Source organism: Taudactylus pleione, unplaced genomic scaffold (assembly GCF_031769625.1).
Source record: "Taudactylus pleione unplaced genomic scaffold, aTauple2 ptg000019l, whole genome shotgun sequence".
Classification (NCBI taxonomy): Eukaryota; Metazoa; Chordata; class Amphibia; order Anura; family Myobatrachidae; genus Taudactylus; species Taudactylus pleione.
Genome location: NW_028284421.1, coordinates 31,023,623 through 31,037,782, shown reverse-complemented (window position 1 = coordinate 31,037,782; position 14,160 = coordinate 31,023,623). Strand labels below are relative to the sequence as shown.

General features: G+C 42.5%; 1 protein-coding gene across 2 annotated transcripts in view; it reads right to left on the bottom strand.

Moving 5' to 3' along the window:
• Positions 1-14,160, bottom strand: part of TLN2 (talin 2) — a 320,515-nt gene that overhangs the window by 180,488 nt on the left and 125,867 nt on the right. For both annotated transcript variants that reach the window (XM_088446408.1, XM_088446417.1), the window contains exons 11-16: positions 10,918-11,073; positions 9,501-9,602; positions 8,374-8,450; positions 8,019-8,202; positions 3,156-3,269; positions 2,698-2,806 (exon numbers count right to left, since the gene is read on the bottom strand). In XM_088446408.1, the coding sequence (XP_088302534.1) occupies positions 2,698-2,806; positions 3,156-3,269; positions 8,019-8,202; positions 8,374-8,450; positions 9,501-9,602; positions 10,918-11,073 (742 nt within the window). The remainder of the gene's footprint in view (positions 1-2,697; positions 2,807-3,155; positions 3,270-8,018; positions 8,203-8,373; positions 8,451-9,500; positions 9,603-10,917; positions 11,074-14,160) is intronic.

Below are 14,160 nucleotides of genomic sequence, written 5' to 3'. Positions count from 1 at the left end.
CGACGACTGGTGCACAGGCGAGGGGGCCAGCGACGACTGGTGCACAGGCGAGGGGGCCAGCGACGACTGGTGCACAGGCGAGGGGGCCAGCGACGACTGGTGCACAGGCGAGGGGGCCAGCGACGACTGGTGCACAGGCGAGGGGGCCAGCGACGACTGGTGCACAGGCGAGGGGGCCAGCGACGACTGGTGCACAGGCGAGGGGGCCAGCGACGACTGGTGCACAGGCGAGGGGGCCAGCGACGACTGGTGCACAGGCGAGGGGGCCAGCGACGACTGGTGCACAGGCGAGGGGGCCAGCGACGACTGGTGCACAGGCGAGGGGGCCAGCGACGACTGGTGCACAGGCGAGGGGGCCAGCGACGACTGGTGCACAGGCGAGGGGGCCAGCGACGACTGGTGCACAGGCGAGGGGGCCAGCGACGACTGGTGCACAGGCGAGGGGGCAGCGACGACTGGTGCAAAGGCGAGGGGGCAGCGACGACTGGTGCAAAGGCGAGGGGGCAGCGACGACTGGTGCAAAGGCGAGGGGGCAGCGACGACTGGTGTAAAGGCATGGGAGCAGTGTCAGGTATAAAGATAATCATGTCGGAGCAATGTCAGGTATATAGGGGTGGGAGCAGTGATTGTTATCAAGGTGTGGGAGCAATGATAGGTATATAGGGGTGGGAGCAGTGACTGGTATCAAGGTGTAGGAGCAATATGAGGTATAAAGGTGAGGGAGCAATGTCAGGTATATAGGGGTGGGAGCAGTGATTAGTATCCATGTGTAGGACCAATGTCAGGTATATAGGGGTGGGAGCAGTGAATGGTATCAAGGTGTAGGACCAATGTCAGGTATATAGGGGTGGGAGCAGTGACTGGTATATAGGGGTGGAAGCAATGACTGGTATATAGGGGTGGAAGCAATGACTGGTATCCATGCGTGGAATCAATGTCAGGTATATAGGGGTGGGAGCAGTGACTGGTATCCATGCGTGGAAGCAATGTCAGATATATAGGGGTGGGAGCAGTGATTGGTATCAAGGTGTGGGAGCAATGTCAGGTATAAAGGTGAGGGAGCAATGACTGGTATATAGGGGTGGGAGCAGTGACTGGTATCCATGTGTAGGAGCAATGTCAGGTATATAGGGGTGGGAGCAGTGATTAGTATCCATGTGTAGGACCAATGTCAGGTATATAGGGGTGGGAGCAGTGACTGGTATTTAGGGGTGGAAGCAGTGACTGGTATATAGGGGTGGAAGTAATGACTGGTATATAGGGGTGGAAGCAATGACTGGTATATAGGGGTGGAAGCAATGACTGGTATATAGGGGTGGGAGCAGTGATTGGTATCCATGTGTGGAATTAATGTCAGGTATATAGGTGTGGGAGCAGTGACTGGTATCCATGCGTGGAAGCAATGTCAGATATATAGGGGTGGGAGCAGTGATTGGTATCAAGGTGTGGGAGCAATGTCAGGTATATAGGGGTGGGAGCAGTGATTTGGGTCAAGGTTTGGGAGCAGTATCCGGTATATAGGGGTGGGAGCAGTGACTGGTATCAAGGTGCGGGAGCAATGTACGGTATAAAGGTGTGGGAGCAATGTCAAGTATAAAGGTGAGGGAGCAATGTCAGGTATATAGGGGTGGGAGCAGTGACTGGTATCCATGTGTGGGAGCAACGTCAGGTATATAGGGGTGGGAGCAGTGACTGGTATCAAGGTGTAGGAGCAATGTCAGGTATATAGGGGTGGGAGCAGTGATTAGTATCCATGTGTAGGACCAATGTCAGGTATATAGGGGTGGGAGCAGTGAATGGTATATAGGGGTGGAAGCAGTGACTGGTATATAGCGGTGGAAGCAGTGACTGGTATCAAGGTGCGGGAGCAATGTACGGTATAAAGGTGTGGAAGCAATGTCAAGTATAAAGGTGAGGGAGCAATGTCAAGTATAAAGGTGAGGGAGCAATGTCCGGTATATAGGGGTGGGAGCAGTGACTGGTATAAAGGTGTGGGAGCAATGTCAGGTACAGTATATAGGGGTGGAAGCAATGTCAGGTATACCGGTGAGGGAGCAGTGACTGGTATCCATGTGTGGGAGCAATGTCTAGTATATAGGGGTGGGAGCAGTGACTCGTATAAAGGTGTGGTAGCAGTGTTAGGTTGTAGTAAAGCAAAAATGGGAATAAGCAGGAGGCACATTTTACTAGATATAACATAATAGTTCCAAAACACCTTGTTCTGCCACTAGCCTGTGAGCACTTAGTCCAAGGCTTTCATATTATTGCCTAATTACTACGAAGGTGCAAGATCTGCCAGAGATATGTTTAAACAAAGATGCAAACGTGAAAACTTGCGTAACTAATATGTACTATTTATAATGACTATATTACATGACAACAGAACACAATTTGTCAGGAAAGAGTGCATGTTCCTTTGTCCAAAGTAAACTATTTCCATGATGACTGAAAGCAAAAGTCTGATTGGTTGATTACTATTATGGCACATTTGCACTTTTTAAGCCAACGAACCTCAGGGCAGTCAGTACTGCAAAGAAGAACAGCCTTTAAGTAATTGTGTATATTTAAACATATTGCTGACAGAAAGAAAGCAAAAAATATGTATTGCCATAAAAAGTTGATGTCCATGAAAAAAATAAGCCATCCAAGAACGTAAACAAAAAATAGCTGAAATTTTGCATGCAGACCATACAGTACCTGCAGTCAGGTTCACTACCGATGCTGTTCCTGCAGTGATCGCGTCTACTTGGGAGTGGATCTCATGTTTTGACTCATCTACTTTGTTTTGAATCCAAACTCTGGATGCCTAAACAAGAAAAAACAAAAGTGAGGGGGAACAAAAAATGCCATCATTTATAAGGTGCCAATATATTGTGCAATATTCCCTTATTCCAAGACAACAGGTATCTGACATTTGCTCTTTATGACATCTGATGGCATATCATCAATTTAAAACGAATCTCCTGCCTTTCCAGAATGATACAGCACATAAGGAAACCCCTTATAAAGATCATAAATAGACACAAACTGCCAAAATAATAATTTTTAGGTACATTAGTTAGAGGGGCAAATAGAGAGAAACGTATTCATTCTTAGTGGTCATTATGATTAGACCGAATCCGTCAGATGAAGAAATGACATTATGTGACTCTTACCATATCATGTCCTAGAGGTGGGAGATTGTCCACTTGGCTCAGATCATCATGTGCCTGTTGAACTGCATGCATGCTGGTGTTAATGGTCCCCATCAGAGCCTGCTGAGCTGAAGTCTGAACAAATGTAAAAAAATATATATATACATATATTTCATTCCAGTAGGAAGCTAGCTTTTCTCCTTGTTTGATCAAATAGTACGCGACATGAGGAACTGAATCACTTTAACCTTTTGTTTGTAAGAACATTACCAGTGTACTGACATAATGTTTGTTTATTTTCTGTAGCACAATCAAAAACATTTTACATGGGTAACGGCATTGCTTCGTTTGCCTCCATAGCCACCAATTCACTCCACAATCTCTCGTGTGCAATAGCTTCTTTACAAGTCACCTGTTCCTCCTTTACTACGGCTGCAAGAACACTTCTAGACTCTCCATTCAGCTTCTTCCAGCCATAAATATAATAACAGATGTGATCATGAAATGAAAACGAAGGGAAAGAAGTCCTCTGCTCACTGTAGTACACACATCCCTTACTGAGCACAGCAAAAATGTTGTAGTGCTTTGGAAGCGCACAGAAAGTAGGTTAGGAGACAATTTATTCTGCTAATTAGCAGTGACATATGGCTGGGCTGTTTGGAATCTGATTAATTGAAAAGAGGAGCATAACGAGGCATTTCATGAGCCGCAGACTTACAGCACAAATGCTTCAATCTTTTGTACTACAAATAAAATGGACATAAGTGTACAGAAGAACAGGTGATGGTACAGAATATTAGAGTTGTAAATTCCGCACATTACCAGTGTACTGATGTAAGGATTAATGGTATCCGGTTGACTTGTCGACATTCAGAATGTCAACATGGTCATAAGGCCAAAAATCAATATGTAGAAATGTATTTAGGTCGACATGGATAAAATATCGACAGTCTCAGACTGTCGAAACCAAAATTTCGACGTGAGGTTTTTTGTTGACTGTTAGGTTTAGGGTTAGGCTAACAATCAATATGTGTTGAAATTCTTAATGTATCAACTTAAATACAGGTCTACATATTGTTGACCTAATGAACATGTTGACATTCTGGTGTCGACATTCTGAATGTTGACAAGTCATTCCACACCCAGGACTAATATCAGAATGTACAGAAAGCCTATAGAGAACACAAAGACCAAATGTCATTACATTTCTTTTTTTTTTTTAAAACAAAAACAGATTGCTCCATGTAGTCTGCTCATTTCCGCACATGTGCAGAGACGGTTTGCATCCATGCTGCACTGTATACTATAGGCAGCATCAAGGGCCTTAGGCCATTACACTGCAGCTGCCAGTCAGACTTGCCCTACCTGAGGCCATTGGAGAGCAATGGCAAAGTTCCCCAGTCATGTGACCACTGTGATAACAAATCAGTTGCAAACCATATATAACAGCACCCTTCCCTATCCTCATAGGGATTTTAATAAAGATGTGCAAGTTGTTAAAGCATAAAATAGAAGAGAAATATTACAGTTAACTGTGGCTGAAAAGCTCCATGGTAGACAAAGTCAGAGTTAACTTCTTAAATCAGAGTAGAGACAGGAATAAGAAACAGAACACAGTATCGTGGGACTCTTCCTTACCCTGGCGAGACGCTTTCTAAACGGTCCTAAACAACAAACAGGCAACATGAGTGGGAACATAGGGCTGCCATGGAGTTTAATTAAATAAAATGAATGCTAATAATTCTCTAAATTTAATTGTCGAACTCTATGTAACATGCCCAAGCAGTAAATGAAAGAGAAAGAGTGGAGGTAAAGCATGATCAAAATTATTTGTGCAAAGAAAATTCAATAAAATCTTTTTTTGTTATTCTCAACAAAATTGCTTCGCAAGAGTTTCCTTCTAAACTGGGCAACAGCAGAAGTCTTAGATCCAGAATATAATGTCTGATCAATATATAAAGAGATGACCACTCTGCTGCTTTGCGTGTCTGCCGAGTCATGAGCCCTGTGTTCCCAAAGAGGTCACCACCACCCTTGAAGAATGCACCCTTGGGACATCCAATGACATCCTTCATCCATCTTGCCAAGATTATGTTTGGACAGATTATGTTCTAAACATGGTCCCTCAGGAAAGACAAAGTTTATCCATCTTCCTGAATACTTTTTTTTGGAGTGATAAAGCAAAATCGCTCTGACAATTCTAGGGTATGTAACAGTTTGCCTTTATCATTAGGTGGCTGTAGGCAAAATAGGATTTCCTGGTTGGTGGAAAGTGTAAAATACTTCTCTTTAGTGCTCGAAAGAAAATAAATAAAAAAAAGTTAGTTGTCACTTAGGCTCAGACACATGGGGCCTTATGGTGCGTACACACACAGCAATTTAAAAGGACGATTTGAACGATATCAATACCATTATCTTTCAAATCGTTCTTTTAAATGGTCCCTACCAACTTACCTTCGACCAGCGATGCGCGGCCACGTATGGACGATAGCGATATCGTTCATCGGCCGTGCATGCCGGTCAACTTGCTCGATATCGAGCAAGTTACTATAGGGACCCGTGATCGACGATCGCTATAGTCGGCAGTAAGTTGGTGGTGTGCTGGATGATCTATATTGATCATCCAGCATACCAGGGAAGGTGCATAACCATCTGACAGCGATATCGTGGCAGATCGTTACGTGTGTACAGACCATTATTCAGTGATGGACGCAACTGATAAAGTACCAACCAGCTACTAACTGTCATTTTTCAAACACAGCCTGTGACATGGCAGTTAGGAGCTGATTGGCTGGTACTTTATCTGTTCTTGATCTTCATCCAAGGATTAGTAAATAGACCCCTGTAATTCTTATTTATGATGTGAGGATGTGAGTACAGTTATGGGTGTGAAGTTTATTTTTGCTATGGTTGTGCACGCTTTACCTTAGATAATGTCCATATAATAAAACATTAATTCAATAGGCTAACAAAAGACACTTACCTATTCTGGAAGTGAAAGAAAAAATATTACATTTGCTTAATTAAGACTTGCAAACAAAGATGTATTCCCAGCAAAGCCAATGACGAATGGAAAAATCAAGAACTGTTCTAGTCATTATTGGGCAAGCTATTTCTTGTCATTAAGGGGTTAAGGTTTTCCTCCCCTCTCTTTTTCCTGATACAGATTTGTTTTGTAGACCAACCACAAGTTTACATGTCACCAGCTCCTCCTTTCAATGAGGATGCAAGAGTGTTTTTAGATTGCCTATAGATATTCCATTAATTTATTCCAGTTCAATGAACTGAGATTAGTTTACTTGGGAGTACTAACCAATGGCTGCCCTGGAATTAATTAGCAAACACACGATTGAAAATGTATTTACTTTTGCATGATTAGGTGCCATTAGGCGACTGATTGACTACATCAAGAATTGGTCAATGTCCAACAGTACATAATTGCAGTCTGAAAGGGAAAAGCAGACTGGGGAAAGAGTTCTTTGCATGATCTGTAATGCTGCGTACACACAGTACAACAGTAACGATCAGATAAAGATCGGACGATCGTTGTCTGATCGTTCTGCGTGTGCTGTATCAAGCATCCAGCACATGCAGCAGACCCACCACTTAAGAAATAAATATACATATATGTAAACTCACACACACATACATACACACACACATAGATACACCCCTTGATGAAGTCCAATGAGAGTGATGAAACATTGGTGGGCATGGCCACCAATGTATGACATATGATGTATTCATGTGTCGGTATGTAGACAGGAAGCCGGCGGTCGAAATGCCGACCGCCGGCTTCCCGACTGAAATCTCGGCATGGGACTAATGATAGACGTCGATATCCTGATGCCTATCATCATCCACCTGCCGAAATCCCGACGCCCGGCATACCGAAAGAAGGTAAGCCGGGCGTCGGGACCTCTTAGCACCGGTACGGGGGCGGGGGATTAGGTTTCAGGAACCCGGGAGGACTTATTGTCAGGCACCCCCCGGGAGGGTTAGGCTAGGGGAAGGGGGGGTTAGGGTTAGGCACCCCGAGGGAAGGTTAGGGGTGGGCACCCCCCCGAGAGGGTTAGGGTGCGGGGAAGGGGAGGGGGGGTTAGGTTTAGGAACCCCTGGGGGGAGGTAGGGTTAGGCACTAAGGGGAAGTTAGGTTTAGGCACCTCTAAGGGAGGGTTAGGGGGGACAACGGGGTAGGGATAGCCTACTTACCTCCGCTGTCGGGATCTTCAACCATCGGGCTGCCGGCGTCAGGATTTCATCCAGCGGCCTCACATCCAGCGGTCATACATACCGATTCCCATGTGTCATGGTATGAATCTGGTGACACTGAAACTAACTGCAGACAGGACCCTGTGGACTACATGCTGCTGCTGAACTGTGAACCAGCATTACCTGCTCTTGGTGAAGTTTACACTTTCAAACCTAGATGTACGGGTTTTCGAACTTTGGTAACGTATTTAAGTTTTGTACTACTCACAAGTGTGCGCTCTCTGCTTTTTATCCCAATCAGCTTATGCCTTCTGGTGAAGGTGAATTCAGGAGGAACTGCGCTACATCTAAATCTCCACATAAAAGAAATCCTCCGTTTTAAATAAAGGACTAATGAATTTTGTGTGTACAAAGGAATCGTTAAGCACATCAAAATTTAAAGCGGTACTAACATGAAATGCAAAAGGTCAAAGCCAACACTTTGTAAATATACCACTTTATCTGCTTTCACTAATGTAAAAATACATTTCATGTATAAAGATACAGTACCACACTCCATATACGTAAACTTTTGTTCATCATTTCTATGAATCGCACACTGAAGTCAATTTATTTTAATTTACAACTCATGGACCAGTCAATCAAGCTTCATTTTCAGACTTCTGTGCTTACCAGTGGTGGCATGTGTCCTCTGTGCATCTGGCCTGTAGTCAGCTGCTGCTGTGCCGACGGCATGCTGCCTACGTTGAACGTTTCTGGGCCACTTGATCCTGAGCGTATAATGGCAGGTAGAGCGACAGTACCATGCTCGGGCTTACCAGGCCGAGTGACCTGTTGCTGCTGAAGGATGGTGGATCTGGGGACAGAAATATGTTCAGAATTGCAATAAGGGCTCATAAATACAACTGTCCTTAAGTTTTATTTTTTTGATGGACCTTTGTATCTGGAGAAGCCAATAATAGCACTAGGATGGCTTTTTGGTCACAGAGCGCCTTCAGTAACAGATGTTAAACATTGAAATACTCACTTTTTTGGTGAAACAGACTCTTCTAACATAGTGGATTCTTCATCTCCCTCTAGTCCAAAGCGGTCTTTGCTTTGTTTCTAGAAGTAGGAGTTCACAAGCGTCACGATTCAGACTCAAAGAAATGGCATGTCTCATGGTTACATTCTCTAAATTACAGTACAGCTAAATGAACCCGCTGTTAATACCATACAAGGAAATGTTCTTATTCATAAAATATATATAACACTTTCATAAAATGGATGAAAAAACATGAACGTGGCTGCCAGGAAGAAATCTCAGGCAACTGTTGCGTGTAAACATATTATTCCTTTTCACAATTACATACTGAGCATCAGAATACTCCACAGCGCCAAACAATTATACAAACATCTAATTTTCCTGCACCAACAATGATCATATCCTCCTCACTGTTTTAATGCTTGGTCCCAAACACTGTTATAATGTAACAATGATATAAAAATTTTCAGTGTGCAATCACTTTAACTTAGGGGTGGGCAATAGGCAGCCCACAATCTGTTGCAGAACTACACATCCCAGCATGCCCTGACAATTTTGCTATTTGGACAAACTCTTTGGTGCAGGGCATGCTGGGATGTGTAGTTCAACAACAGCTGGGGGGCTTCTTATTGCCCACCACTGCAGTGTTTTTACATAACAATTCAGAAAAAAAAAAACAAGAGAAAGTGAGTTCCTATCCGGTTATGCACCACGGGCTCAATATAAGAAATGTGTAGAGCATCAAACTTTATTAATATCCTATTAAAATTGTTATAATGAATAGAATGCTTGATTGTACAAAATATTTCCAAAGACGCCAGAGTACGCTGTAAGCTGGATAAGACACGGATACTTTACAAAACTTTTTTAATGTAACACTTCTGTTTTTAAAAACATATTGTTACAATAAAGGACCCTGCTGGTTGTATTTTTAATAGAATACTAATAAAGTTTGAGAGTTCAAGACTATCTACTACTGAGCCCATAGTACACTAGATGACATGAACTCACTTTCTCTTGTTGCTTTTTCTTAGTATTAAGTTAAGCACACAACGCGGCTAGATGTGTCTGATCAACAATTTACAATTAATGTGGTTTAATGACATTCGATATCATAAAAGTGGCTATACCTTCTTCAGGATGATGTCGATGTATCCAGCGATGAGCTGGGATATCTGTTCCCCTTCTGTGGTTTGCACAGAATAGTAACTCTCCTGATACTCTCCAAAATCCTGATAGGTAAAGGAGAAACTATGATTCACAGAATGCATACAACAGAAGTCGCATAAAAGGAGCGATATGAAGCAAGAAAAACTAGTAGATTAAACTTTAACCAGTAGGTGGCATGATCTGGGATTAGGTGAACCAGCTACCGTGAGATGTTACATGCATTCTAGGAACAGTGGCGATAGTTGACATAAATCAATGGACACATTAAATAGTGGACGCCCTAGTTTTTCTATGGTGTTCTTGAATTGCTTTAAACAAAGAACCGGTGACAGTGCACAGTGGATAATCTGGGGGAATAAAAGACTATGGATGAACCACAAATGTTACTTACGAGATAAATCCATTTCTACACTGCTCTTCCTGGACACCTACCTTCTGCACTATCAAAAGCATTCATAAGAATTTTAAAAATAAAGCTGTGGAGGGAAGCATATGACTGGCTCACAAGCAATCATGCCATATAGCCTCTACAAACGTTGCTGCTGATCTTTCTCCAAAGCAGCAATAGTCACTTACAGAAGGGAGTCTACACAAATATAAAGAGGGCCAAGTTGCTAATCTACAACCATTCCCAAGTGATTAAAGTGAACATTATCCTTCCTTAAAGAGGTGTTGTGATCGACAGAATAAATAAAACAAAGTGGAAGAAAAAGGGATAATATAAAAGCCTTGTCTTTATCCATCTGCACATACAGATGGATCCTCATGCATCTAGCCTCCTTGTGCGTTTAGCCCTTCTAGTCATGCCATGCGTGGTGTGACCTCGTAGCGCATAGCGTCTTTTTGCCTTAAATGTGTCTTATACGCACAGTGATGCGAATAGGTAGCACAAGCAGCTTCTGCTGATTAAAATGATATGCAGCATACATATGTTCTGTGAGCGAGTGCGGGTGTATCTGCATGCGAAATGCTGCATTACAGTGTCAGTGGCTGTAACACTAACACAGCATTTCACATGCAGATACACTCACAGTCGCGCTCAGAACAGACGTGTTGCATATCATTTTAATCTGCAAAAGCTGCTTGTGCTATCTATTCGCATCGCTGTGCGAATAAGACGCACTTGAATATAATAAGTTGCACGAAAAGACACCTGGCGCTACCAGGTCACACGGAGCTACCGCCTTGTGTGGCGCGACTTGTAGCGCACGGAGGATAGATGTATGTGGACACATCTGTAATGTTCACAACATTTTACTAAATTGTTACGGTCCCTGCATCCATGCAATTCTTCTCCAACAAGCAGCCACATATTATAAGGCAGCAGAAAGACCAAGTAAGATATGTCGCAGGTATCATAAGTAGATGTGTATATACCAGAGTAAAGCTTTTTGGAGATGCAGCCCAGCGTTTAACGGTTGTCAGAGGCCATTCCTGGAGCACATCTTTTGTTCTTTCATCCACCCTCATTACCGAATCCTTAGTGATCCCAAGGAGACGTGGCACAAGTTTGTTCTTACCCTTCATTTTCTCCTGGAATGACAGAAGGGGAAAGCTATGTAATAACAAATGTACAGTGGGTCCCACATGTTTAAACACTCAATCTATTGATTCAACTTAATAACAAATGGAATCACAGAATAGTGTGTGCTTGGTTAAATGAAAGAGCCAAACCCTATTTAATTGCCACAATCCATCCATCCTGCTAAACAGTGATCTAGACGAAGAATTGAAACGCTACATATAATCCCCTTGCTTGTAAGTTGCTTTAAAGATGCTAGAAACCAGGTCCTGGGATCTGAAGAAGAATTTTGGTTCAGTATAAGCTGCAGTGGGTAAATCAAGTTTTCAGGGCTGCATTTGAGAGATTTAATGAATTGTGAGGTCAGCGGAAAATGCAGACAGAAAATGTGCAGTGATCTGACGGGAGGGAAAGTGTCTAGGTTAAACAATCAGATCTTAACGAGGATGATAATTAGGTAAGAAAGCACCAGAGGAGATGAAAGATGGGAGAAATTAAAAAATGCAGGCAGAAAGAATGTGCCGTGAAATCAGCTTTCTTTCCTTCCTACAGTCACACAACACGTTTACTGAAGGAAGTACAATGGGCTTTCACATGTAGTAATAGAAAACATTATAACATAAAAACATATGTAGATCTGACCGATCTTTCTCAGTTTCCTCTCATGACTCCTCTTCTCCCCACAGCCTCTTACAAGTAGATGTTCCCCAAGTTTCTGTTCTTGGACCTCTCCTATTCTCCCTCTATACGACCTCTCTAGGTGAACTCATCAGCTCTTTTGACCTCCATTATCATCTCTATGCTGATGATACTCAAATCTACCTTTCCTCCCCTAATCTCTCCCCCTCTCTTCTGACTCGTATCTCCAACTGTCTCTCTGCTACTTCTTCCTGGATGTCCCAGCGATTACTTAAACTTAATATGTCTAAGACAGAGCTGATCGTCTTCCCACCCTCCCACATAACCTCACTTCCCACTATTTCTTTATCAATTGATAGAATAACTATCTCATCTAGTCCCAAGGTGCGCTGTCTTGGAGTTATCCTGGACTCCTCCCTCTCCTTCAAACCACATATCCAGAACCTTGCGCAGTCCTGTCGTTTCCATCTCAAAAATATTTCTAAGATCAGACTCTATCTCACCTAGGATGCTACTAAAACCATCATACACTCACTGGTCATCTCCAGATTGGACTACTGTAACCTCCTCCTATCTGGCCTCCCCAAATCCCATCTTTCTCCACTAATGTCTATCCTTAATGCTGCTGCACGGCTTATCTTCCTCTCCAAACACTCTACATCTGCCTCCCCTCTCCTACAAGCCCTCCACTGGCTCCCCTTCCCTTTTAGAACCCAATTTAAAGTTCTCACCCTCGCTTACAAAGCCCTCACCCAATCTTCTCCCATATACATCTCTGATCTCATCTCCTTTCACTCTCCACTCTCTTCATTCAACTAATGCACGCCGCCTTTCATGCCAGCTGATTATTTCCTCCCACTCCTGCCTCCAAGATTTTGCCCGCACTGCTCCCCATATCTGGAACGCTCTCCCACTCCCCATCAGACTCTACACCTCTTTGCAATGCTTCAAACGGGCTCTCAAGACCCACTACTTCATGAAAACGTTCCGGCTATCACTCAAATTCCCTGCTACATGCTAATTCCCCCCCCATCTACCCCATCTGTGTCAAACCTGTTTGTCTTCTCCTCCCTTTTAGAAAGTAAGCTCTTAGAGCAGGGCCCTCTACCCTCTTGTGCTTCTCCCTACTTTAGTTTCATCTACTTCTTACTCACCACTAGGGCACCTAACACTTTGTTGCTTATGCTCTGTTGCTTATCTGGGTGTTATGGTCGCTAATGTATCAATATATATTATCCATGCCCTGGTCCTTTTTGTATTGTTCTGTAAGTCGCTTGTCTACAATTTGTTTACGTACTTTGTAAGGCGCTGTGGAAAACTTGTGGCGCCATATAAATAAATAATAATAATAGAGAAATAATAGTATAGAGGTACATAAAAGGGTGGATTTGTAGTTGATTAATAACAGATAATCATTATATATCATGTGGAAATAATGAAGGCAAAACATATATACAAATCGATAGATAGATAAACTGGACCTAAGAATGAATTACAGGCAAGCACAATTTACTTCATTAAATCATTTTTGCAGAATCTGCCTATAAAAAACGTTTGGCCTGGGGGTGCCATGAACAAATATGCTAATACTCAAGAGTGAAATGATTCAAGAAAGTTTGGGAACCATTGCTGTAATAAATTATTGATATATAAAATAACATCATTGCCTATTCTAAAAAAAAACGTTAATACACTACATGAGCACTTAAGTTCTGCTAGTGAGTATATTAAATGTTCTTTTGAAACCAATTATATTACACTTTTAGTTTGAATGAAAGTAACTTAAAAGTAACTTCAAATCTAATTTTCATACATCTTTTTACATTTTAACTAAAATAGCAAATATGCACAATTCCCTGATTGAATAAGCAGATTGTTGACACCAGGGGTAGAGAACATTTTTCTATTTGGGTGCCATAGGTTCAACATTATAAGCCACTAAAACAAACTAGTAGTGGCACAATAAGCTCTGCAAAGTTGATTAAATTGTATTATTTTTTACTTTCCTAATACGCAAATGTGAAATACCCAAATTCAGAGTAGTTTTAAAATGTTTTTATATTTATTTATTTTACTTAGTGACAAAAGTTTTAGATTGCGACTGCAAAAGATTTAAATCAGAACAAGCAGAAGACATCTGGTGGAATAGACAGAACTACAACATAGAGCAGTGGTTCCCAAACTGAATGTGCCTCACAGCCCTTGCAGGCGTGCCTCGGGTTGGTGGTCCAGTACCAAATAAAATTATGTTTGGTCAATGTGATTGGCAGTCATTAGCACTGGTTTTGCCTATCAAAAATATGTGGACAAAAAGAAGCACAGTCCTGTCAACCACCACATAACAGAACCTATTGCAGGCCATACACCTGCACGATTTTGGGCCGATTGCCCTATTTTCGACAAGTCCTTAGGATGAATCCTGTGAAAATCGTGTGTTTTTGGAGTAAGGTAAGATCCGA